The sequence below is a fragment of the Mesitornis unicolor genome, unplaced genomic scaffold (assembly GCF_000695765.1).
Source record: "Mesitornis unicolor isolate BGI_N332 unplaced genomic scaffold, ASM69576v1 scaffold54080, whole genome shotgun sequence".
In the NCBI taxonomy this organism is placed as follows: domain Eukaryota; kingdom Metazoa; phylum Chordata; class Aves; order Mesitornithiformes; family Mesitornithidae; genus Mesitornis; species Mesitornis unicolor.
In genome coordinates, this window is record NW_010159977.1 from 10,801 (window position 1) to 37,215 (window position 26,415).

At 49.4% G+C, this 26,415-nt stretch overlaps 2 protein-coding genes across 2 annotated transcripts; both read left to right on the plus strand.

Moving 5' to 3' along the window:
- The first annotated feature begins 304 nt into the window (after window positions 1–304).
- Window positions 305–1,423, plus strand: LOC104534927 (thymosin beta-12-like). Its single transcript, XM_010188253.1, has 2 exons — window positions 305–404; window positions 1,386–1,423. Exons 1-2 carry the CDS (start codon window positions 305–307, stop codon window positions 1,421–1,423), a joined length of 138 nt encoding a protein of 45 aa, XP_010186555.1.
- A 14,438-nt stretch (window positions 1,424–15,861) lies between these two features.
- On the plus strand, window positions 15,862–19,334 carry WNT8A (wingless-type MMTV integration site family, member 8A). Its single transcript, XM_010188264.1, has 6 exons — window positions 15,862–15,932; window positions 16,024–16,057; window positions 16,263–16,401; window positions 17,371–17,496; window positions 17,612–17,754; window positions 18,771–19,334. The coding sequence occupies exons 1-6, from the start codon at window positions 15,862–15,864 to the stop codon at window positions 19,332–19,334; spliced, it is 1,077 nt and encodes a 358-aa protein (XP_010186566.1).
- The last annotated feature ends 7,081 nt before the right edge of the window (window positions 19,335–26,415 follow it).

Sequence of the window (26,415 nt, forward strand, 5' to 3'; positions counted from 1 at the left end):
ATTAATGCATTGTCTTTTCTGTACTGAGAATATCTTTGTTTCCATATACATAACATGATTTTTAGAAATTTAGTTGGAATAATATAGACAAAATTCTATTTATGCCTTTCTTCTTTTGCTTGAAAGAGACAGCTTCAGGGAGAGGTCCCAGATTGAGGTGTTACATTTGGGGGTTGGGGGGTTGAATAAACATTTTTATTATTTTTTTTTCTTTTGAGCAGAAAATGCTTTGCAGATGGCTGATATCACAGCACTAGCTAATGAAGCCACGGGTGTGTTTTTCCTTTCTTTGTCAGGACCCATCATGTCCGACAAACCAGATTTTGCAGAAATTGAAACATTTGACAAGACCAAGCTGAAGAAGACAGAAACCAGAGAGAAAAATCCATTGCCCACTAAAGAAAGTAAGTGCTTATAAGGCTATTTGAACTACGAGTAGCAAGGACACAATCTGTATTGCAGTTCACATGCAAAATGAATACTAATCATAGGATTACAGGCTCAAACTCATCCCCGGCTTTAACTGGGGATAATACTAAGACTTGCACTCTATACTGGGCTTCCAAACATACGAGTAGTTGTAACTGATGTGTTTTGTCCTAAAAATCCTTTCTGATGGGATTGCTCTTCCTTCTGCTAAAAGCAAGAACAGTTTTTCTGCGGGTTGCAGGTAACAGGATCAAACTGTTTGCAATGACCACATTACCAGCCTCTTCAGAGGCACAGGAGTGCAGGGGAGCCCTTGTGCATCCCTGGCAGCATCCCCACAGGTGCCTAGGCTCGGGATTTACCACGCTGTCAGGCAGATGAGCTGCTGCCCCCCACTGGTCCCTGCTGTCTGCCCTGGCCAGGAGACCTCCAGGCAGAGTCTCGGGGAATAAGGCTGCAAAAGAAACCCATCATCATCCTCATCTGACGGACAGTCTTCCTTAGCGAAGCACCCCTGGGCTTTTCTCATGCAGGGTCTTCTCCCACACACACACTGTGCATAGGCAGCCAGATGAGGGTTGTGATTCACGTTCCACTTTGGATGTGAAAATGACATTTCTCTACATTTAAACCAGACTTTGTGAGCAGTTTCCTTCAGAAAGTATCACTAACCACTTTGGATGTCAGTACTGACAGCTATGGAGATGCACTGTTCCTTGACATAAGATACCTGTTTTTCCCCTGTTTTTTTTAAACCCTACCAAAACTAAAGCTGTAAATGCAAGAAGAGGTTTGCACATAGATGTGGGAATATGTTGGCATTTCCAGGGTGGCCAAAGAAAGCAAGTGGGGACTTACCATCCCCTGACTCTAAGCATAACTGCAGAAATCTGTATCTGGCACAATCACTATAATGTTTATTTATGATGTTTTTGTTTCCTCTGTTTTTCTGGCAGCTATCGAACAAGAAAAGCAAAATGAAAGTACAGCCTGAGCGTAAAATTGAAGATGTGACTGCTGCTTCTTCAGTGGGGTTTTGGCTTCCAAGTTGGATTGTTTGGTCTGGATTATTTTGCCCCCTCACCCCCCACCATGTTTTCTACCATTTATTTTAGCAAACATTTGCTCATTTAATGTTCCCTGGGGAAGAAGTTTGGTTTGTGTTTTTATTCTTAAAACTATAATTCCAAATTCTGTATCAACCCCATTACTTGCCAAAAAAAGCCCCAATTTGCATAAAAATTGTTTTCTTAAGCCTCACAATAAACAGGTTTCTTTGGATCTGCTGTCTTTGAGCCTTGCAGAAATAGGGTTTACACTTCAACTCTTACTAGCACCCTTCTTTCTTCTTTTGCATTGCCACAGCATCTCAAAAGCACAGCCAGGTTGGGAAGAGTTACCTGAGGCACCCACAGGGTCCCCCTGGGCCACACACAGCCCCTCTCTGTCAGCACGTAAATCTCTGGCCCGCAGATTCCCAGACCCCCAGATGACACCGACCTCCAGGCATCTCCCAAATGCCTTCTCAGCAGCCAGGAGACTTCACTCCATTTCCCTGTCTCGCTCAAAAGAGTGTTTCAAGAGAACTCCGAGGGGCAAATTTTGTATGCTAGTAGCTCCTAAGCTTCTAAACCCCCAGCTTGGCAGCACACATGAGCAAGACGGAAAGCTGCTGGCCTGCTTCAGTCCTGTCCAGCAGTAGGTTAGAGGTCTCAGAGACAAGCACCTGCTTAGAAATTTCATGAAAAATTGATGGTTGGGCTGAGGAAATGTTCAAATTAGCGTCCTAGGTGAGAGAAGGGCTGCAGTACCCTCTCCACAGTTTTTTTCTCTCTTTAGCCTGCCGAGATCCCATCAACCTTGGGACAACTGCAGGACACACAGCCCTTGGCCCATCTAATATCAAGCAATACAGGAATGCAGTGAGGTGAGAGAAGGAAAGAAAACTTATTATTGCACTGATTTTCTGGGATGGGAAAGAGACCTTCAGCAGCACAGAGGCATAGGACACAAACCTCCAAAGGAAGCAAGACTCCCTAAATCTTCATTACTGGTGGTGCAATAACAACCCCACTGGTCTGTGGAGAGCTTGGCAAAAATAGACTCTGGTACGAGCACAGAGGATTCTCAATTACATTGTATCACTTTATTTCTCAAATTAATTAGCAATGGTATTAGGAAAACAAGTGCTTACTCTGGGAAAAATAAACTGCTCTCCCTGGAGCTTCAGTTTGATCCTACCTGTACTGTGAAATAGGAGTAATTCTGTGTACTTCAGTGGGGTTACTCTGGGTTTATACCTGCATAAAGCAAGGCAGAAATGAGCTTCAGACACCAGAAATGAATGGTTGGAGCGGCGTTTAGAAAGATCTCATTTACTTAAGGGTTGCTTGACATCAGACTTTCAATGTGAATAGTCAGAACTGCAATTAAGCAGCAGCAGCGTAGCCACAAAATGGGTGACTTCCAGTGACAATGAAAAGTAAACGGAGGTGGCCAAGAAACCAAGGGAAAACACAGATCATGCAGGACCAGTGATTTCAGTTAAAGCTTCCATAATGTCAGTGGTATGCAAGGGGCCAAGATGCTATTTCAATCACTACTCCTCAGTTCAACACAACTGCTGTTTTCTCTTAATGACCAAGTCTTTTTGTACATTCTCCCTGGAGGATCTCATTCCCCTTGGCACCTGACTCTAAGTTTTTAAGGGTCTGCTGGATTTATTAATACTCATTTTTATTTAGAGGGTGAAGAACATGAAGGAATGAGCAACAAAGAAAATGGTGCAATCTTCTTTGTGACTCATGCCTTCCCCTCACCCCCACACACTTTGAGGTCAAAAAGCCTTTGACATTTTTTAAATATCTACTTCGATGACAGCTCCTTCATGGAGAGAGCATTCAGAGACAGCACTCAGAACAACTCCTACTGGAAACCCATACAACTAATACCGTTCACTCAGACTACCCGTTACTTTTACACAGGATGACTTTTAAGCACTGTATCACACTCAGTGGGTAAGCCCAAAACTGGACTTTCTCCTTGTTTTTGCCAGTAGACAGCACTTTGTTCCACATGACATCTCCCTCCTTCTCTGCCCATTCAGAGCATCGGCCAGCTCACTCAGCAGAATAAGCTGTAAATCACCAAAAACTTATTTGGCACAACTGAGCCAATGGACAAGGCCTGTGCCCCCAAGTTCTCCCCAAAACGCAAGGACTGGGCTGTGTCTTCAAGCCTGCACTTTACAAGAGAAAGAGCGTGAACGTCTGGCCAGAGCAAGAAAACAACAGAGATATTCTCCTCTCATGTATGCACAGATACAAAGGATTAGCAGCAGGGCTCTAAGTAGTGATATGAGAGATCAGAGCACTGTCTACAGCTCTGGAGATACCAAATTTGACCAAGCACTTGGCTCAAAGCTGCTCCTGGTGCCACTGCAGGGCTCACTCTGACCCCATTAAACCTCCTTCCAATTCAGCTGTTTGCATTTAAAGCCTGACACTGGAAACCCAAAACATGTTTCACCCCACGGAGAAGCCTATGTAGATGACAAAAACTTTCAGGCAAGTTCCCCACCCTTGTATCTGACTGCAAAAGCACCCAGCAGAGTACACAGCACCTGCACACCAGGAAAAACTCCTCAAGGGAAAAGTCCATATCTTTCTACCCTTCACCCACCGGCCCCAGGAGACTGCTTCTTTCACCATTAGCAGTTAAGAGAGGTTTAAAGTTAAAGACATGTAGTTACAGTACCCCAAATCGGAAAGTGTCCCTCTCTGCTGCTGTGTGAAATCACTTCATCATAAGATTAAAATTTGTGAAGAGCAGGGACAGGCCTGGCTCCCTATTATCTTAACCAAAGAGTGTTACGGTCCTTATCTGCGGGGAAAGCTGGGGACACAGACCAGGAAGCTGCTCATCACTTAAGGCTGAGACAGTGAATTTTCATCATTCCAGTCATTACGCTGAGGAAATATTTAAGGGAGCCACAAGCCAAATCAAACCAAACACCTTGCCCACATCTAGGAAACACCTTCAGTCCCCAGGAGAGCATCCTCCAGCACTGGGGCTCACCAACAGTCATCTGGGAGCCAAGGTCCTTCCCCAGCCTCTGTCCTGGGGGGCAGCTGGGCTGCAGACAACTTCATCCACAAACTCAACCAGCTCCAGGTGTGAAACTTAAATATTTCTGCCAGTTAGCTACAACCCTTTGCTGTTTGGCTCCTTAACATAACTAGATGCTACCCTGCAACTCCTCCAAAGGAAAAACACTTTACGTGTAATCCAGTTACAGAAAAAAAAAACCAAAAAACATTATATACAGATAAACACCCACTTTCTTGGCATCACCATGAAGCCAACCTTGCCCCCTGCATCCTGGGGACAGGGCCATGCCTCCTGTCTGAGGGATCCTGGGATCCTGTCTGAGTCCACTCACTCTGTGAGTCACCTCTAACTGCTCTGCACAGTCATAGCAGCCCTGGCCAAGCAGAGGAAATCTGCATTCCTGTCATTACTGAACACGAGGTTAATTGATTTAATAAATCTCATTAGGCAGGCGTTTGCTAACAGTGAAAGCCAGGGAGGACAAACCCTGAACCTAGCTCTCCTAAGAAAAGGGCACGTGTGTGTTGCGTATCAGTTGGAGCTCCACCTAAAACCCCCTGGATCTTGCCAACCCCAGCTCAGATAACCACAGACCGAGTCCCAAAGCGCATGTGGGGTTTTTTTCCAAATATATTTGGGTGTTCTCTCTTTCTTGGGTCATTAGCGCCAGGTTGCTGAGGCATCTCACAGCAGATCTTTAGGTCCACCTCTGCAATGTTTGAGGTCAATCAGCTTTGGCTGGGTGGCTGGTTTACCACAACAAAAGCTGATATGCCCATGTGAGGTAAAGGCTGCAGAAGTCTTGGCTTTGGGGAAACACAAGCTCAGTGGGATCAGGGGTCTGAGCTGCAGCCATGTGGGAAGGAGAAGGTCGGGGGGAGAGGTGCCCATGGCAGCAGAAACTTGAGGCAGAAGAAGCCAGGATGGGTTTCATGCCTCTCCCCAGCTCCCCCTTGTTTTTCCAAAAACACAAGGCAAAACCAATAGTATTTCAAAAAGCACTAACCTTCTGGTGCCAAGCCAGGGGAGCCTCCCAGACTGCACACAGGCAAACAAAGCTGCTGTGCCCTCCCAGGGACGGGCAGCCGGTCCTGGCCATTCCACCTGCTCCCACTTAGCGGGTTCGTGTGTCCCCAGTGAGCTCCAGCCGTCCCAACGCGGTCCTGGGCACCAAGACGTGTCCCGGCTCAGCCTTGAACATGAAGGGTGGCACGAGGACGGCTGGGGCCGAGCCAGAGTATGTGGGAGCAGGTGTGTGTGTGCGCGAGGGTGTTTCTCCAGCTCAAACCCAACGCGGCTCAAACTGACAGGGTAAGCTCTCATTTCATCTTCCACGGCGGGTATCTGTGCCAGGAAAAGCGTCTCCGTGTGCTTTCTGTCTTGTCAGAAGAGCTGGCTTGGGAAGGAACAATTGCTGGGGATGGTTCACGCACATCTTGTACGCTGCACTAACAACAGCTCTTGACAACTCCTACCATCGATTGCAAAGCTCCCAGCGCTTGGTGTTTGCTTCGAGGCCTGGTTCCAGAATTCATTCAATCGATGGGGAATCAGGAAAAAAGGAGGGGGAAGGGGGAGGTAAAGGGTGTTTCTAGCTGCTGTGATCAGAGACACATGTGAAAATCAGGTCTTCTAGGGCTCCGGCACTAAGCAGTGAATGAAAAGAACAAGATTTTTCAAAATAAAACAAGAATCTTGGGAATTTTAAGTTGGTCTTGTGAATTTAGAGGCCAACTCAGTATTGAAATTTTTGGGTTTGTCGAAGCCGCAACAAGCGAGGAGGGAAAAAATGATGTGTGACTCCAAGTGGGTGTTTTCAAACAGCATCTTGTTTGGGCAAAATAACCCCTCTTGGTCTGCTTTGTTTTCTTGTGATGTTAGAAATAATCCTCCTTCTCAGAATAAGGAATTGTTTTTTTTCTTTTTCTGTCTAACCATGGGAGCTACCCCAGGTCACGTCTCACCACAGCTGGTCCCCCCATCCCTGCTAGCACCAGAGCCACCATCTCAAAGCATTAAAGAAACACGTGTGGGTCCTATATCTCTTCACAATGAAGAGATCAGACACGAGATGCCCTGGGCAAAGGCACACCCCTCTGGGGCCGAGTCCCAGGACTGGGGATGGATGCAGCAGGGATGCCCTGGGGCAGCAGCGATGCCCTGGGGCAGCAGCAGCACTCTGAGACTCTTCTCTCCAGGGAGCAGGAGCAGCAATAGCCATCAGTGCTGTGATAGCTCCATAATGGCTTTATAATAGTTCCAGCGTCCCCAGCACTCCTCCTGGCTTGTATTGTTTTATTTCCGTCCTGTCCAGGTTCCTATTTCAGCAGTCTCTATATCAGCAGGAGCTGAGTAACCTAAGCCCTTGGCACTGCTTCGTGCCAGCTCCTGCCATCAGCCACCATGCACCAGCTCCGGCACAGACCTCACCGCGTACCGGCGGTGTTTGGAGGGAGCTCGTGCCAGCTGCAGTTCTCCTACATTGGCAGACATCCCCAGTAATGCTAATGACTTTGGTGGCATTAATCCAGATTGAGATGGGGGCAGCTGAAATGGCAGTAGCCTGAGAGTGGGAAGGCCACCAGCTCCTGCCATCAGCCACCATGCACCAGCTCCGGCACAGACCTCACCGCGTACCGGCGGTGTTTGGAGGGAGCTCGTGCCAGCTGCAGTTCTCCTACATTGGCAGACATCCCCAGTAATGCTAATGACTTTGGTGGCATTAATCCAGATTGAGATGGGGGCAGCTGAAATGGCAGTAGCCTGAGAGTGGGAAGGCCACGGGCACCACTGAAGGATTGCTGGTGCCCACTCAACAGCCCCCACATCTTGGTCACATAGCAAAGGGGAGGGTGTTTGTTCTACTGAGGGCTTCAAAGCAGGGAAAACCTGGAAGAAACTGCTCCCAGCGTGAGTGAGTGGGGATTTGCTGTGACCGCATGGTAAACACAGGCCTGCCCAGACATCCCCCTGCCATGGGGCATCCCGGGGCAGCAAGGCACCACATGGCACCACACAGTACTCCCTCCCAGGGGTGTGCCACCCTGCTTGGGTCCACACTGGCATCATTTCTTCTAACACACCCAGCTGAAAATCATCGTGTCTCTGTCTTAACATACTTCTGGCACCATTTTATTATCATGCTGCTTTAACATCCCAAGCGCGATGCACACAGTCAGGGCTCCAATTTAATTGTACTTCTTTTTTAATGTGTTTCAAAAATACTAAGGGAATTGGAAATGTCAGGCCTTGGTGTGGCTGAATACAGGAATCTGCCTCCCTGCTCACAATAGATAATTGAAGACTATTTCAAACAGGAGCTGCCTTGACGTGAGCATTGGCTCCTCATGGCACTGACCATAGCTTCATTTATTTCCTAGCTGCACAGGGGACTAATAAAGCTTTAACTTACCTGCTTTTATAAACTTTATGTCTGAAGGGTTCAGTGGTGCACAGCTAAGGAGGAAATAAAAAAGCTGAACCTAAAATAGCACTCAGTATTCAGAATGGGCTAAAATACATAAATCCCAGAGCCAAGCTCGAATGGCAGGGATGTTCTTTCTCTCTGTAATGCCAGGATAAAACATGCTGACCAGTAATACCTGTTGGCAGCTTTGGTCTCTGCTTCAGTGTGCACCGAGTCCCTGGGAAGGGGTCCTGCTTTAGGGAACAGTGTCACACTCAGACTCCTCAGGCAATGCATTGAGCCTGGAGATTAACCTTCTGGGCACTAATAACTCCTGCGCAAGCCCAGCAGGACCTGAAGGACCAACCGGAGCTGGGCTGGGTTTTCCTACGGACACTGGGTGCCTCTAGCCAGACCTGCCAGTGCTCAGGACCGGCAGCACCCAGCTTACCCCATGGTTAATATATATTAACAACGCTGACTGCACCAGGGGGGATTTAAGCAAGGCAGGATGCCACGGAGGTGAACTGGGCAGGATTTAGGAAACCTGCACTCCAGGCCACTCCCCTTGAGCAAGTGTCATCAGCTCATCACACTTTGGTTTCATCATGTGTGACTCGGCAGCGGTGACACCATCTGCCTTCATGTGCAAGAGAGGCCCAGGCAGCCCTCCTGTTCACACAGGCTGCAGAAGCCCAGAGCAGTGCAGGGTCCCTGAAAACGCTCTCTGTTATTTCCCAGTTGTTGCATGCAGACAAGCTTTCCTGTCCCTGAAAGGACGTTTTGCTAAAGTACAGCTTCTTCTCGCACTGAGCACAGCCAGACAAACCACAGAGCCACAGTACAGATATTTTTATTAGCATGGTAATAAATAAATAAACCTGAGCAGCAAGAATTGAAAAATCACTGGAGGTTGTTACAATCACTGGGCAACTTTTATACCAGCTGCCACTTGAGCTACTCAGATGGGACAGGACTTTGCAAGCCTGCCCCATCCATGCATGTCCACAGGCCACCCAAGTGCCCGCTGTGTCCTAGGCTCGCCCTGCCACCCACCCAGGGTGGGTGCCGGGCTGGGCTGGGCATGCGGTGTGGGGACATCCCACAGGGGGGAGCCTCATCACCAGCCTGCAGGGGACACTGCCTGGGGACACTGCCCTGAGCATCCCCGCCGGCCTCTGCACCTTCTGTTCATGCTACGCTGCACCGTTGTGTTTGATCCCGGCACTGTCAGTTTTGCTCCATTTCTATCCTTTCTGAATTACCAGATGCAAAACGCAGTTTTCATCCTCGATGGGACTGGGCAAAGCTCCCTCCAAAACCACTGCAGTTCATGTTTTTAGAGCTGGTCTGGGGTGTAGGGAGGGAATACTATCAAGGAAAACTGTTTTCAAAGGCTGTCACTGGGAAAAATTCACCTCACCGAGGGTCCTAAGGTCTCCATGCCAGGAGGATGCTGACAAACCAGACCGATGAGCCAGACCCCACCTTATGTGTTCCCACCGTGTCAACTTTAAATTGAACAGTAGAGGCCTAAAACTGATTTAGTAAAGCCAGAGACCTTGCCTCAAGTTGCCACCTCACTCTGAACTCAGGTAGTGCTGGAGGCATCTCCTCCCACCTCAAATATTAATAAATGCATGGCACTGCCTTCATCTGAAAATTGAAGCATATATACCAAGACAACATCAATGGCCTGCTCCATTAAGAAATGGAAATAGGCAGCTCGATGCCTGCAAAAAGACAGGCAGAGCAAGAAGAGCTTCTCTAGGGAGGAGAGAAGAGCAGAGGCACCACGGGGGGAGCGAGCCCAAGCAGCGCAGGTTCCACCTCACCTTCATGGGGCAAGGCAGGTGGCAGGAACAAGTTTTTTCCTCACTTTGTTTTTCCCAGCAAGACTCAAAGTGCTTTTAAAGTTGCTCTTTTGCCCAGGGTCCTCCAGAGGAAACCTCAGCTTTGTGCACTCTGAATCACCTCTGTCCAAATAAATAAAGATGAGTTTTAAGAAAATATTCATAGCTAAAATCACCGTTGTCTTCTGCGAGTCTGAAAACCTCCCACATTTGGTGTACCAGACACAGGCAGCACCAACACATGTATCCTCCAGCTCAGAAATTAAGATCTTTGGGTTTAATCAGTTCCCTGTGACATGAAGTGGATGGGGGACAGGAGGGGTGACAGAGCCAGAGCCGCGAAGAGACAGCCCGAGGAACCACGCTGGGAAAGGCTGGGGAGCACCAGATGAGCCAGATTGTAATCAGATAATTTAACTCGAGTTTGGCCGGGAATGATTAAGAAGGAGGTGATAATTTTCCTCCATATCAAGTGCCCAATCTCTTCCTGGACAGACATTTTATCTGCTGAGGTGACACATTGCCAGGACAGAGATCTGTTCCCTGCATGCAGATGCCCAGGCAGTAACCTCTCTGCTGCACTAACACTGTTTTGCATGACACTTCCTCTAAAGAAGGAGAGAAAAACAAAACACTTGTCCCTACTTTATAATGCTGCTATGGTGTAAACAGCCCCTTGGGCTTTGAAGAACACACCTAAAGGAGGGAGGTGAGGTGAGGCTGATCAACTCATGGAGCTGCCTTTACAGGGACCAACCGGGCAGCCAAGTCCTCTCCAGAGTCGCTGAGGTCTGGGAGTTGATCTTAACCTAGGTGTTTTACCCTGCTCCGCTTTCCAGGACAGCACAAGACATAGCAGGACCACGTTCAGACATGTCATTGCTCACAAGTAGCTTTTCATCGGTTTTGGATGCTGTGCAGGTGGAGGCACCGAGTGGTCACTGGGATTTTAGGAAACTCAGCCAGGATGGACAAACACCCCTTCTCCAGGGGTAGATGTTCAGCAAGGAAAAGTTGTGCTCCACTGAGAGGGCCAAGAGAGTTTGGGGCAGAAGAAGGTGACCTCCTTTCACAGTGCAGAGGGGATGCCGCTGCTGGCGCCTCTGCAGAGGGACGTGCCAGAGCTTTTATCAAGACATTTGGCTCTGCAGGCTCATCTGCTCATTGCCCCCATGCTGGGAGGGTAAGGGAGCTGCATTTGGGACTCTGGAAACAGGTGAGGACAAGGAGACAGAGGCTTAGGAGGGGAGCCGGGAAGTCACTGGAGTGAGCAGATAGCGGAAACATACAGCTTTAAAACATGCAATGCAAAACCAGGGAGAAGGAGGGGGAAGAAATGCCCTTTGTCTGCTTGCAAGTGAAATAGCCTTGTTCCTCCCGTGAGCAAAGTCCCAGCTTGGCTGCTGGGCTGAGGCCGCTCACAGGGTGAATGCCCCCCTCCAACTGCTGCCCCCCCTGAGCAGAAGAGCAAGCAATGGGGCTGGAAGGGCCCCAACCCAGCACCCAGCCCATCCTTCCCCCCACAGCAGTGCCATGCTTGCCCGTCTCATGCATGGGCCCACAGCAAATAAAATCTCCCCCTTGAGCCCCTTGCTCTGCCTCTTGCTGACAGAAAGAAAAAAAAGTTTTTCATCCCTCATTTCCCTTCTTCCCTTTTCTAGCCCAAACTCAACATCCTGTGCACACAGACCTGAGATCTCTGTGATGCTCCGGGACCATTTCTGACCCCTATTAATGCTCTTCCCAAATCACCTTGCCAGCCCTTACTAGGAAGCATCCCTGTCCCCAGCTGACTTGTGGCTGAAAAATCAGAATTTGTTTCCAAACCCAATTTTTTTGCATCCTGAAACCAGAAGATGTAAAGCCCAAACTGTGCAACCTGGAGCCTCCTGTGGTCCTGGTTTTGGGCAACCTGATGGTCCTGTGTTCTGTTCCAGGATGTTTCCTTCAGCATCAGAGCCTCTTACCTTGGACTTGCTCCTGCCTGGCCTCTCTGGTGAGGTTCAATCCTGGCCCCATCGCACCGTCCATGAGGCTGTGCTGGGAATCAGGGTTAAAAGACAGGGAAACTGGTTGTATTGGTACAACCGAGGGGTGTCAAACTGCTGTGGGGAGGCAGGAGACAGAAAGTCCTTGAGATAATTTTGTCACTAGGAAAGCACACCTAAGCCACCACGGTTGGACATTTTAACCTTGTTTTAAGTGAACATCAAACCACTTCTCTGTGCCAAATCAGGAATGAAGAGGGCGAAGCCTGTTGGATAGGTGTGGCATAAAACTTGATTTCAGTTTCACCTCCATCCTCAATTACCAGTCATTAATCAAAATATATTTGTTACACAGGCAGAACTCCCACAGCATCACCGGGAGATGGGATCCTGCTGGGGACCAGAGCAGTCCCTGGGGACCAGAGCAGTCCCTGAGGACCATGCATCAGGCATAGACACAGGGACTTATTTTTGCAAGTATGGGAAAGTTGGGAAGACAAAAAAACCCCAAACCAAACAATTCCTGTGTGGAGCTGAGCATGCATGAGGATTGCCTCGCGGCTGCAGTCTCCGTGATGGAGTATTTTGCAGCACAGGGACACGTCCCCTTTGCTGAATGGCTGGCTGTGTACAGGGCAAGGACATGGCATCACCCACGGGGGCATGGGTGGCTTCCTGGGGCGAGCGGTGCAGGAGAGCACCATAAAACACCTCCATCTCACAGTGAGGGAGGGGGCTTTCTAATTACCCAGGTGGATTTTTATTGTAAAGAAGGCAGCTAATGCAGGATTTGACGCTAGGGGTCTGAATGTGTCACCTGCCGAAGGCAATTTAGCAAGTGGTCTCCGCTTTATTTTCCTGTTGTCCACAGCCATGGGCCTCACTGTCTCAAAAAGCTGAGAGCTTGTCCCTGCGGGACCCACTGCCCGGCCAAGTGTGTGGCACTCATGTAAACTGATTTATCTTGTGTCTGCATTCTCTTAAAACCCCTATTCTGATGTGAAGAGGGTTTTATGGGTGCATGGGGCCGTATATACTATTACTGTCTCATGACTTGGGGCAGATAGCAAAATACTTCAGGATTTCGATCATCCTGTGCAGAGCACTGGCTGTTTGGTCATGCAGCAAGAAAATAAGTAGCAAAGCATCAACATTTTATGCATAAAACCAAGGGGCTCGGGCTGACGCTCAGAATGCCGCTTTCCAAACAGCCTGTCCTGCAACAGTGCAGGGAGCCAAGGCACACTCATGCCCTGGCACTGCACCGGGGGGCTGACAGCTCTCTTTGAGGTCCGGAGCTGCCCAGCACAGCAGAGTTTTTCTGCATAACCAGGTAAATTCAACAGAATTTTCCTTTCAGATCTTTCCCCACCCCCTCTCTATCCAAGACCAAACCAAAAGCAAGTTTTTTGGCTGTGGGAAAACCAAAGAGAAATTCCTTCAGCATGGTTTCACAGAGGGGACCTGCGGATCAGGCAACCCAGGCTGCGATGGGGGAGCACTCAGCCCCACTGCAGCATCCAGCCCTGCTGCCGCCTTCCTGAGCCTGACCAGGCTTCACCCACACACGCCCTGCAACGTACAGAGCAAAGCAACAAAATTAGCTTCCAAATAGCTACATCCAGCCCTGCTCTCCCTTGATTTACCTTCAGCTCTCAAGACTGCCCAGTTCTGTGCCTCAGTTTACCCAGCTGCAAGCAGAGACATCTATATTTAATCTCTTTTACTGTGAGGACACTGCATGGAGCATTCTAAGTGCAAAATCTATCAACACAGCAAGACCAAAGTCTGCTTTTGCCAGAGGTGGGAAAGTCCAGCAGCAATACAACTGGGATCGTTACAGTCCCACCAGTTTGCTGGACTGGATGACCCTGCAGAAGCATTGGCTTCTGCTCACCAGGACCAAGGTGTAAATGTAGAAAAAAACCTGCAGCGGTGCGGGAAGGCTTGTCCCAGCACGCTGCTTTGTTTGCTGACAGCTAGCATAAGTGACGATGTTGCCAGTGACTTTTAAGATCCCTGTGACTTTAATTGGAAAGGACATTTTTAATAGCCAAGCAAATAGCTGTGTGATCCTGCAGACGGCAGTGACTGCTTGCGGCAGAGCTTCACGCCCAGAGACGCTGACATTCTCCTGGCGTGCGATAGGAATATCATGTGTGAACTGACAGAGCAGACACGCCAACATTTTTTTAGCTGTACAAGCTCTCTCAGAGAAGAAAAAAACAAAAAACCCAGCAACATGCCCCAGGGATAGCAAGACAAAATGACAACCATTTGACAAAATGCTTTGACAAAAAGCAACCCCAAAATGACCTGTGTGCATGTAGAAAATGCACAGCAGATTTCTGAACCGTATGCATGGGCTTTAATCAACGAACTTCACTGATACATGGGGAATACTTTATTCCCAGTAATTGTCCTTTGACAGCTCTAACACATAAGATCTGTTTGGAATGGTAATGATTAAAATGCTGACTCAGAAAGGGTTTTGCCATACTGGCAGGACTACACCAGCTTTGTGCTCACTTGGAAGGTATTTTACATCTCTGCTTTTCAACCAAATCCGCAATTTTACTCCTGTGGCTGCAAACAGTTGTTTGTGGCTTTGCTGAGCTGACTCCAGGTTTCCCTGCTGCAGGGTCTGGAGGAGAGGGCTCTCCTCTGGCTCACCACCGTGCTGGCAGCAGTGGCACAGGGATGGTCCCTGTGCTTTTGCAGCCAGGAGGAGCGAGGAGCTCGTCTGCCCACCCCTGGGATGGAGGGACAGACCTGTAGAAGCACTGATGAACCCCGGGAGATGGGTGTACCCAGGGGTCAAGAGGAGACCCAGGAGGAGGAGGAGGGCAGCATCCTTGCCCTGCCAAAGAGCCAGCGCAGGGTAGATGCTGCACCCATGTGCTGCGTGGCAGTGCCTGGCAGAGCAGGGGGCACTGCTTGGCACTGCTGACACAGCACAGCACTGCTTTTGGGCTGACACCCACACTGCCCCACTCAGCAGGCACGATCCCTACCCAGGGTGAGCCAGACCCCAGCTGGGACCATCCAGCCACAGGAAAACAGACCAAGACGTTTCCATGAACACTACCTCACTATTGTTCCATCTGCAGCATCACAGCCCTTTACAGCCCATAATAATATTGGCCATAACTATTAAGAGGGGTTTTTGGGTTTCCTCTGATAAGGATTTTCCTTTCCTGAGTGCAGCCGATGGCTCGACAGTGGTGGAGGCCCCTTGTTCCCCTCTCGGCGCTCCTGCTGGCAGAGCTGCTGCAGCCTTCGCTATGGGGAAATTGCTAACCCCAGAAAACTGTTCCCCTAATTACAGCATTGCAGCATAGAGCAAACCACATAAATGATTCACGCAGTGTTCCCAAGCTGCAGCCGCGTAAATTAGAGAGATTTCCAAACACTCCCAAGCTGTGCACGCTGTTATCAGGATGGAAATGCAGAAACTTTCATCATAAAAAGGCAAGGAGGGAAAAAAGTTCCGCTGTTAAATGCATCTCTTCAAATCAAGAAGACCTGGGAGGTATATCCCCTATAGATCTTCACAGAATGGTTGTTAAAACTCCTCGGGGAGTTCTCATAGGAGGGAGCAGGCAGATAGCAGGGGAACTATAGAAATGTATCTGCTTGTTATTTCGGAGGGACGCAGGGACTGAGCCTCCGCTGGCAAGCAGAGGATGAAAAGGAGAAGGCAAGCAGACTTGGGGCCAAGAGAATGGGATGGTGGCAGAGGGGAAGAGAGTTAAAAGTGTCCCATTGTTAGGGAAGTTTGCTCTTCTTCAGACCATCCCGCTCCCAGGGACACCGCACTGCCTTTTGAAGTGCAACCTTAGGCGGTTCCTTGTCACCCATTGGAGCAGGAGCTTTTTTTTACCACATTAAGTCATTGGGTAGCAAATGAATGGGGGGTTTTGACTATTCACAGCTTCACCTTATAAATATCAGGCTCCTGCAGCTTTCTTCCATCCTGACAGCTCACCTTGGGAAGGAGTGGAGGGAGGCGGCCCTGCGGTGCGGAGAGCTACGGATCAGCAACAGGGATCCAACCCCACTCCTTGTGACAGCCATGAAGAGAAGCACCTTCCTCATCCTCTCCATCACAGGCGTCTACAGCGCTGTTCTCCATGCAGTGGCATGGTAGGGGCCAACTCAGCGGAAAGGGCAGTTTTTAGGGATGCTCATCAGCCTGAGATAAATTGTGCGATTCATTTTCTTTTCTTTGTTTCAGGTCTGTGAATAACTTTCTGATGACAGGACCTAAGGTAATTAACACAGAGACTGTCAGGAATTTAAGCAGAGCAATTTTGTTTTGCAAACGGGAAATGGGACTTTTCCAAGGAACCTGATTTCCTGGAGCATATTGACTCCAAGTCTTGCTGAGGGAAAGGACTCACAACCCGTTAAGGTCTGTTTTCATTGATAAATGGTAAAACTGATGCATTTTAACCCCGCTGTCTCCCATGCCAGGCTTACCTGACATACTCCAGCAGCGTGGCAGCCGGGGCGCACAGTGGGATGGAGGAGTGCAAGTTCCAGTTTGGGTGGGAGCGCTGGAACTGCCCCGAGAGCGCCCTGCAGCTCTCCACCCACAACCGGCTCCGCAGCGGTGAGTGCGTCTTTCCCTGCCAGCACCAGCATCCCATCCCGGGATGCCTCTGAGTACCAGCCGGGATGCACTCTGGAGAGAGCTGCAGCTGCTAATTAAATTGACTGATGAAAAAGGGCTTTGGCATTGCAGAAATCATGGTTGTGTGTCTGTATTAATAGGTATAATAAATAGCATTTATTATATTTAATAACATTTTTCTAGGAATCCCAGGCTGTCTCTGCATCTCTATCCGTGCTAGGCTAGAGCTTGGTCCTTCCCGCAGTGCCACTCCGTGGGCTTGCTCCTGCCACTTGGTGTGCAGCATCCCAGGGAGCGCAATGCCAGAGGCACCTGAGCTTGCAATGGGGAGATGCGCAGGGGAAACAATGGGAGAAAACAGAGACCTGCACTGAGAAACTGCCTTCATAAGAAAGTTGTGGATATATTTCAATACTATCTACAATGAGGAGAAATCTCTTTTTTTCCCAGAGCAGCATCTCTATTTGAATCTGTTAGGAAAGCCAAAATAGAAACTAAATTAGAAGCGTGGGTGCAGACAGCCGTTAGCACAGGTTCAACCACTGACTGAAACAAGATCAATCATGATTTTTCCCCAGCAAGCGAGATCAAAGCACAAACGTACCCTTTGGGCAGGAAAGGACAGAGACAAACTGAGTACCAGGTGAAGAGAGTGGCAACCAACCTTGGCCAGAGCAGGGTTGGGGCATTGCCGTAAGATCCTGCTGTTGCCAAGAAACCCCATCCCATGCATGGACACCTGCAGACTATAATGCCAAATTGCTGAAAACCTTAGTGCTGAAGCCTGAAGAGGCTCCAGTCTTCGTTTCTGTAGCACCTTACCTTTTGCACAAACTGGGGGTTTTTTCCCTTCTTGCACCTTTGCAGCACAGGAGCACTTCGTTCCCAATAAACCAGGACTGATGTCTGTGTTTGCATGTGACAGCTTTTTTTCCTCCTCTCCTCCAGCTACCCGGGAAACATCCTTCGTACACGCCATCAGCTCGGCTGGCGTCATGTACACCCTCACCAGGAACTGCAGCATGGGCGACTTTGAGAGCTGCGGCTGCGATGACTCCAGGAACGGCCGCGTTGGTGAGCTGCTGCCTAGAGAGGGGCTGATAGCATCTCTCACACCCCTGCCCAGGATTTCAGGGCAGAATTTGGCCCAATGGGATGGCTCTGCTCTGAGCGTGTTTCTGTCTTGCAGGTGGCCGAGGCTGGGTCTGGGGAGGATGCAGCGACAATGTGGACTTTGGGGAGAGGATTTCCAAGCTCTTTGTGGATGCTCTGGAAACAGGACACGACACCCGCGCGCTGATTAACCTGCACAACAATGAAGTCGGGAGACTTGTAAGTCAAATATTTATTATAATAATAATGACTATATAGAAAACAAAATCCAAGAGTCTGGTGGGCTGTTCAGGTCCCTTTCTCTAGCCCTCTGTGACAATCTAGGCCCTGTAGTGTTTGCCAGGGGAAAAAAAATATACAGCCAGAATCTGGCCCGAAACCTGAACTCAGGGAACTGCAGTGAGAGCTGTTCCCACTTTGAGCTTCTGCAGCTGTGTGTAAGGCAGGTAACTACCGGCACACACCACTTATTAAAAAATGCACAGGTTTTATACTCACTTAGTGCTTGTCTGGTCTGTAAAACAAAGCAAGAACCACCTTGACTTTCTTGCAATATGCATTTCCAAGCTAATTGGCCAGGGAAGCCAGGTGTGAGCTGGCCCTGCTCTGAGCTGGCTGCCAGACTCGCCTCCTGCTCCCTGCCTGGGCCGGCGCAGGCTCTCAGCATCTTGCCAAACCTCCTTGTCTGTAAAAACAAGGACGGCAACACTTAACATACCTATCTCATAGGGTGTGTCAAGGCTTAATCTCACATAGATGCCAGTGATTGGGACCTTATAAATACCAGAGGGAGATAGGTAGATAATATCTGTGAAGTGCCTGGCCCGGAGGAGATGCAGAGAGGTTGGGTATGACTATTCCCAAGCAGTTTCACACGTTCTGAATGAAACCTCTGAGAGGGATGATGGGTCAGTGCTCTGATGAGGGACATGAGCTGCAGACTGACAGGAGAAGGGCATGACCCAACAAATGTGCTTTTTTCCTGTCCTGGAGAAACAGCACCTGCAAGTCTGCAGACTCATTAGCTCTGTCGTTTTAAGTAGCAAAGAGGGACAGATGTTTTCCGGGAACTGAAATAAGAGCATCAGCTCCTGTCCTGGAAGGACCTGAAGTTGTGCCCAGCATGAGCCACTTTTGGCCCATTGCCCCCAAAATTACAAATGCTTTAGAGCCTGGCTTAGGCGTTTATATAATGATGCTGTGCTGCTCCTAATTTCTCCACCTTTTCCACCAAGGCCGTGAAAGCCACAATGAAGCGAACCTGCAAGTGCCACGGGGTGTCGGGCAGCTGCAGCATCCAGACCTGCTGGCTCCAGCTGGCTGAGTTTCGTGAGATCGGGAACTATCTGAAGATAAAATATGACCAAGCCCACAAGCTGGAGATGGACAAGAGGCGGATGAGAGCCGGCAACAGCGCCGACAGCCGCGGGGCCACGGCGGAGACCTTCCACCACGTCCACGCAACGGAGCTCGTCTTCCTGGAGGACTCTCCCGACTACTGCACAAGAAACGCCAGCCTGGGCCACCATGGCACCGAGGGCCGTGAGTGCCTGCAGACCGGCAAGAACCTCTCGCAGTGGGAGAAGAGGAGCTGCCGGCGGCTGTGCACTGAGTGCGGGCTGCGTGTGGAGGAGAGGAGAACAGAGGTGGTGGCCAGCTGCAACTGCAAGTTCCACTGGTGCTGCACCGTGCGGTGCGAGCAGTGCCGGCAGCTGGTGGCCAAGCACTTCTGCGTCCGCCGCGACACCGCCGGCCCCCCCAACCACACCAAGCGGAGGAACAAGGGCCACAAGAGATAGAAAGCGTCCCAAGGAGGATGCTTTGTCTCCCCGTGCTCGGCAGCCACAGGCAGAGCTGGGGTGGGAAAGAGCGTCCCTGGGGAGTTTTGGGGTCCGGATGGGTGAGCAGGGCATTGCACAAGGCCACAGGGCCTCTCGCAGATAGCTGCTGGGAGATTAGGAAGCACAAGGCGCAGGCACTGAGCGACCATGGTCCTTCTTGATTCCACAGTTTTTCCTCAGTATTTACCAGTAGCTTCTTTCGTTTTGGGAGTCACTTTATTTGTGTATCAGGCAGATGGAAGAATTTAACTTTTTTGGTGGGCTCAACCCGTTGTGCCACATCCATTGGGTCAGCTGAGGCCAGTGGTGGGGACCAGGGTTGTGGCCAAAAGTGGGTCCCACTGGGTGGCTCTGTCCCAGCAGCCCTGGGCCAGCGGCTCATGCACAGCGGCTGCTCAGCAGCTTTTCTAGTGGAAACTTGATGCACTTTCTGATGTGAGAGGGGCTTTTGCAGCATCACGGTGTGTATTACGGTGGCTGCAGCCTTTCTAAGGCTTTGATAGGTTTCAAGCCAGTGTTTACAGATCTCGTATTTTCCCTTCCCCTTTTTATATTTTGTGTACTGGTACCAGAACCCTTGCCCCAAATGGACAGTAGCTTCATGTATTTGTACTGGATAAAATTGTTTACAATTGCTATACTTTTTTAAAAAAATTAGCAGATAAGAATTCAGAATTCTTTATGTCTAACTTTGTTTATTAATAAGTTGTATTATTGCTTAGCACAATCTGTTTTCTCTATGTATTTTGAAAGTATTCCTGGAGAGTTGGATTTTGGACTGTATTTTGCAATAAACACCACAATGAAAAGGATTGCCTTTTTCCTTTCTGGTTCCCTAGCAGTATGACTTTAGGTGCAAAATTGTCCCTTTCTGTGCAAAACCCACCACTTCCAAGATTTGTCATCATTAATACAAAAGCCACTGAAGCCAACGAGGGTTTGCTTTAATATCTGTCACCTTAATATCTAACCTTTTTCAAGTGCTGATTACGTGGGCACTGCCTGGCTAAAGCAGATTTTGAAGCTCCCAATGCCTCTTTAATTTGCCTACGGCTCGGGGCTGCCCCTCTTTGATGTGGAAAGCATCATCATTGGCACTTGCTGCAAAATTCGAGGAGGCTCGAGAGGACCCCTTTGAACTGAGGCAGGAGAGAAAACTTGGGGACAGTTGTGAATGTGTCTGCTGGTTCCCTGCTGCTCCAGGCGCAAACAGCCCCAAACCGCGGCAGAGAGGGAAGAACGGGACATGGGCTGGCTGCTGCCATCCCAAGTGGGTCCTGCTCTTCCTCTGGGCTCTCCAGGGCTGAGCTTCAGCCTGGACTGCTCCTAGGAGTCACAGCTCTGCTCCGGAGGGAGCCAGGGCTGTGCCACAGCCTGCACCCACAACGCTGGGGCAAAGGATGTTCTGCCAGGTTTGCTTCTCAGTGAGGGGAAGAGGAGAAGGAGAGACAAGTGAAAGAACAAAACAAAACCACACACCAAAATCTCCCAAAAACAACAACTCCCCTGACACTCTGCCAGCGTATTGGGCCCACACTACAAACGCTTTGATGCTGCTGTATCTGAGTGTCCCTACGGCTCCCAGTGCAAACACAGCCTAGACGCACACTCCAGCCAAATCAGGAAGCTCAAGGTGTAAAACACACACCTCAGGAAGCACAACTGCTTCCATGCATTTATTTTTGCAAAGAGTGGTTTTGTTAAGGCTGAAAGGGCTATGCCAGAGGGCCACCCACTGGGGGCCTTGTTTGCTGCCTTTGGAGTAGCCATTTCTGAAACTTCCGTAACCAATAGGCCACGTCACCAAAGCAAAAAGAACCTGATATTTTTGCACAGTGTTGCCACAAGAGTATTCACAACCAAACAAAGTTTCGGCTGAACTGGAAACAATAAAAACAGACAAACAAACCCCCTTTCCTGCATTTTATGCACTGGCTTATTTGTCTGCATGGAAACACACTGTTTTTGCAATACCTGCTGTGGTTGCCCAAATTGCTGCTCCCCACAGAGCTGCCCCAGGCCAGCCCTCAGCAGCACCAGCCCCACGCTCAGCCAGCCCTGGGCACAGGGTGCTGCCAAAATCCCAGAGAGCCACAAAGTGAGGTTACACAGAGAACAGGACACCTGCTACTGATGTGCACTCAGAGGAGGGAAACAGTATTTCACCACAGGATAACTCCCAAGCACACAAAACCAGCATCTTGCTGTACACTCACAGCAGGGTTAATAAACCGCACAGGTAAATCCTGGGACATGAGGACTCTCTGTGAGCAGACATGCTCAGGAGATGCTGTGTGCCTTAATCTATCTCTCTGCAGCATCTTTGCAGTCTAATATTGCTGCAGAAAATAAGAAGGGACAGGTTTGCAGGCACCCATAGCACCAGACCAGAAACCTCTCCCAGGGGAAAGGGCCTGCGGAGAGGAGCAGGGATACCCCAGCAGACACCAGCTCTTCTCTCACTGAACCCTCCCATTCCCACCACCCCGCAGCCAGGGGCTTGTCCAGCCAGCACTCTAGCCACTGCATCACATTTAAATACTGGAAATGAACTGTTCTTCCTCAAATTTGCCTAATTGCTTTTTAAAATCCATTTACATTTCTGGCACCCAGACTATCCAAGGCAACAAGCGTATCTTATGCAAAAGCCAGAGACCAAATGCAAATTGACGCAAACTCAAGAGAAATTTACACACCATCCCAAGGTACAGATTTCTATTCCCTTTTTATTGCTCACAGAGATAATACCAAGACTTAACAAATACAAAAGACAACTCCATGGCTCGGAGCTGCACCTTGGCAAAGATATTATGGTCCTGGAGAAGGTGAAACTATCTCACCCTCCCTCTTGTTGCTTGGAGACAACAGCCATCAATTCTCACTACATTCACTACAAAACAATGGAAATTCAGGATCATCTTAATCCATCACAGCACTGTCAGGGATCCCCTGCACCCCTGCCCACTGGTACTCATTTTCAGTAATAACATGCACAGAAATGCCATGTGCACAGGGTGGCACAGAGCAACAAACTCTGAGGCTGCCTGCAGGCACAACCCATCAGCTGATTTCATCATTTTAATGGGGATTTTACCAGGGCAGCAAACCCCTGCACAGCAGTTTTCAAAATAAACAAATAACAACACCCAGCAGAGCAAAGCCCTACCAACCACTGGTTTGCAAAGGCTCATTCCCTAACCACAGCCAAAGAGCATTTAAAGGGAGTGATGATGTCGTCAAACCTGAATGTATTTACTCGTGATTACCCAAAGTCAACTCCAATTTGGGATCCCAACCACCTGCAACTTACTGCATGCCTGGAGGAAGGGATGGACTGCCCTTATGCAGCCTTGAGGAAGAAACTAGCTGCTTCCCCCAATTATAGTAATGATCCCAATTACAATGAAAAAATAAAAATCTTAATCTGGGCCAGATGCTGTATGAACTTAAATCAAAATCCTGCTGCCTGCCCCCAGAGATCTGTCAGCTTCAGAGTCAAAGGCTCCTTGCAGCACTGGGCATGGGAAGGGGTGCTGGGGACGCCCTGGAGCAGGCACATCCCACTGGACACCCCAAAAGGGCACTTCAGGCAGGGCTGTGGAGCTGCTTGGACAGTCCTGGAGCAGCACCTTCACATTTGAACAGGCTCTGCCATCGCTATGTCCAGAGCAACCTGTGTGGTGAGAAACCGCAGGACAGCACCTGGGTTGGTCCGAGATCACCATGGGCTTCGTGGAGATTTACCACCACCTTCCCAGCAGCGTATTTGTGTCTTCATTTTCAGAAAGGACTGGTTTATATTCCACTTTTAATGACAAAGGGAAACATTTTCTAAATGAAAACATAATGCAGTCCAGCTCTAGCGTTACCACAGACCAGGGTGGGTTCAAGTCAGAGTTGCCTGCTCAGCTATTGATAGAGTTTCAGAAAATCAGTGTTGGCATATTTGTATCAGGATTATGGTCCAGGCTAAGCCTGCCCAGACCTTCCCATCTAACCTGGGGTCATCTCTGTCCCTGTTCCACCTGCTGCCCCTTGGCCATGCCGTGCTGCCGGCCAGACGCCCACCCTGGTGCCTCACTGGGAGCTGTGGTGAGTGCTCACCAGCACTTGTCTTCTTGTTTATACTTTCTGGTAAGTGGAAACACCCCTGTAGAGTAATTCCCCTTCAGCCAAGGAAACAGGCATGACTCCATGCGTGGTGTGGGGTAGGGTCACCTCCATCACTGCATGGAGGAATGGGGAAGTTCAGCCGTGCACCACACTAGCGTGCTATTGTCAGGGACACACTGCACAGCCTTGGGGTGTGCAGCTCACACGGAGGCAGGTGAGTGTTCACGTTCATTGAGGCAGCAGGAGCACAGACCTCAGAGCTGCCGGTACGGGCTGAGGATGTCACCCAGTGCAGAAAACGGATCTGTGCTGCTGCTTTCACTCCCTCTCCCAGAAGAGAGAGCAGGGATGGCTCCGAATGAGCACTCACGCCATTGCGGTTGGCTGCGCACCTCATCAGCCTCTCACCATGGGCTGGCAGGGACGTTTGTGCTCAGGGGCTGAGGTCCCACAGTGAGCAGTCCCTGTCCCCGTCCCCTCATCAGGCCGTGTCACTGTGCTGGAACTATCAGCAAACTGAGAATTGTGTTTATCTAATTCACAAAGTGCAAGCTCTGCAGATAGCCTTTGCAAAGCAGTTTGGAGGTGGGTAGATTTTGGCTGCTCCTTCCCACCCCAGCTAGGGGCTGCTCTCTCCCCAATACCCCATAGCAGCCCCCGCTGCGTGAATATGGCTGCATTGCACCACCAGCCCTCCTCTACCCCAGCCCGCTTCGCTTCAGCTGTTAAACTCCTTGCCTGGTAGATTACCTTTAATTTATGCCACCAGTGCCCTTTCATGGATTATAATTCTGTATGAGATGTCTGTGCTGTATCCTCCCCCCATATTAAAGTGTCAGGAGTATATCCCCAGGCCATCCATCTTCAACGCTTCCACAAGGGCTTGGCAATTCTCTGACATGAATATTATGGCTCTCAATGCAGAGTCTCCATCACTCAAGCTGACAAGTGTTAGAATCTCTTCTCTTCAACAGGGTAAGGGACCTTTTCATATGCAGCGTAGATTCCTGGTCACGCTGCATCTGGTGCAGTGAAACCAGTGAGGGCCAGCAATTCCCTAAAGTCTTAAAAAACAAGTCACGGGTCCTTTTCAACTTGCAAAACCAACCCTTAGCATGACAAAGTTAAAGGGCCTTAATCAGCCCCCGGTTAGCCCTTGCTAATGCCAGTCCCGTAGAAGAGGATGAAAAAGCATCTGTGCAATGCCTTCTGCAGGATTTATTGACAAGGATTTTCAGGGAAAGATGAGGAGTTTGGGTGTCTGCCTTGTTGAAGTGGATAGGAAAGACTTCTGTGGTCATTAAATTACTTTAAAAACTCAACTCTAATCTTAAGCAACATCTTTTTAATTGAGGTGCGTAAAGTTAGACCCCTAAACCCCACCAGCCTGATTTTCAAAGCTGCCAAGCACCTGCGCTTCCCACAGTGCATGCAGGAGCTTCCCTGTGCTCTATCAGTGCCTTGAGAGGAGCAGAGGAAGAAAACAACCCTAAAACCTCTCCCAGTGCAGACCTTCACAGCTGTGCAGTGGTGGGGACAGTCCAGTCCCCATTGCTCTGCAGAAAGGGAATCCCCAGAACTGAACTGCGTGGCAATTCAAGTTAAATCCCTCCAACAAAACCCACGCGTGTCCCCAAGTCTTTGGCTAAACTCGTGCCTAATTTTTTTCTTCTCCAGAGAGCAAAGGTACCTTCATAGCAACTTTGACACCTTTCCCCTGCCAGGCTCCTTGTGGTGGCTCATCATCAGCACAACACAACAGAAACTTGTTAAAACCTTTTCAGCTCCCTCTTAATAAGGTCAAGGCAATTGACAGCTTCACTATTTACAAAACAAATCCTTTTTGCGACACCTGAGAAAAAAAGTTACAAGCGTTTCCCAACCATTTCTCAGCTGGGGAGAACACCTACAATAACTTCAGATGTTGCATCTGCTCTCCCTGGCTGGAGAGGACAAGTACGTATTGACCATGAGTTCACGCTGTGCTTCCATCCAGAAGCCCTGAAGAGCAAGCACAGGTCTGCTGGGAAAGTTTCTTATCCAAGGCTTACTCCAAAGAGAAAGAGGTGTACAGGGAGCCAGGGTGTGAATTAATTGCCCACCCACTGGTCCTGACTCATGCGTCGTGGTTGGTGTACCAGAGCGGTGGGTAAGGGAGGTTGTTCCCCTCCAGAGATGTCCCCACAGGTGGCTGGGGGACAGCGGCAGATTTACACCTCTGCAGAGGGACTCACAAACTCCCCCACCTCTTTTTCTGGTTCCCTGCTCTCTCCTAGGATACATCCCATGCCCCCACTTTGCAAATCACTGGCTTACAGTGCAGTAAATTCTCCCTTTTCAAACAAGCCCCAAGGAGATGAGCAATGGAACAGAAGATTGATGGATCAGAGACAATCAGATAAATGTAACTTGCAATGTACGTTTAAAATTAATCCCTTCCTCCTCTTTTCCTCTCCTATCCTACTCTTCTCCAAACACACACAGTGGCTCATAATTTATGAACAAGAAAGTTGACACGCTCCCAAACTAAGCTACTATTTGGGTGCAGAGGTGACTGCTGGGACAGCTTCACACAAGACCCCTCCTGGCCAAAGAGGACTCAGTTCAAACACTTCCAGAGTTTAGAAAAGACCCTGTCTAAAGCCAGTATCACATCTCAGGCCCAAAATCATCACCCCCAGAGGGTCTGAAATGTGAAGAGGAAAGGGGAGCTGGTAACTCCAAGTGCAGTAAGGAGCAGAGAGTGATGGCCACAGCTAGGAAATGTTCACCAAATGTGGTTAGGATGTGAAGAAGAGTAGCAATCGTGTGGGACAGGCCCAGAAAATGAGAGAGAATAAGTCTAAATGTGTTGTTGGAGAAGAGTGTAGAGGTTTACAAGAAGAACGACGTGATGGGAAATAGAAAGGGAGATCTCAAGTATTAT

Excerpts from the sequence above, each read along its gene's own strand:
- LOC104534927 (XM_010188253.1), top strand. The coding sequence starts at position 305 with ATGTCCGACAAACCAGATTTTGCAGAAATTGAAACATTTGACAAGACC. Across the intron at positions 405-1,385 it reads TCCATTGCCCACTAAAGAAA|CTATCGAACAAGAAAAGCAA; the intron begins GTAAGTGCTTAT and ends TTTTTCTGGCAG.
- WNT8A (XM_010188264.1), top strand. The coding sequence starts at position 15,862 with ATGAAGAGAAGCACCTTCCTCATCCTCTCCATCACAGGCGTCTACAGC. Across the intron at positions 17,497-17,611 it reads CTCCAGGAACGGCCGCGTTG|GTGGCCGAGGCTGGGTCTGG; the intron begins GTGAGCTGCTGC and ends TCTGTCTTGCAG. Across the intron at positions 17,755-18,770 it reads ACAATGAAGTCGGGAGACTT|GCCGTGAAAGCCACAATGAA; the intron begins GTAAGTCAAATA and ends TTTTCCACCAAG.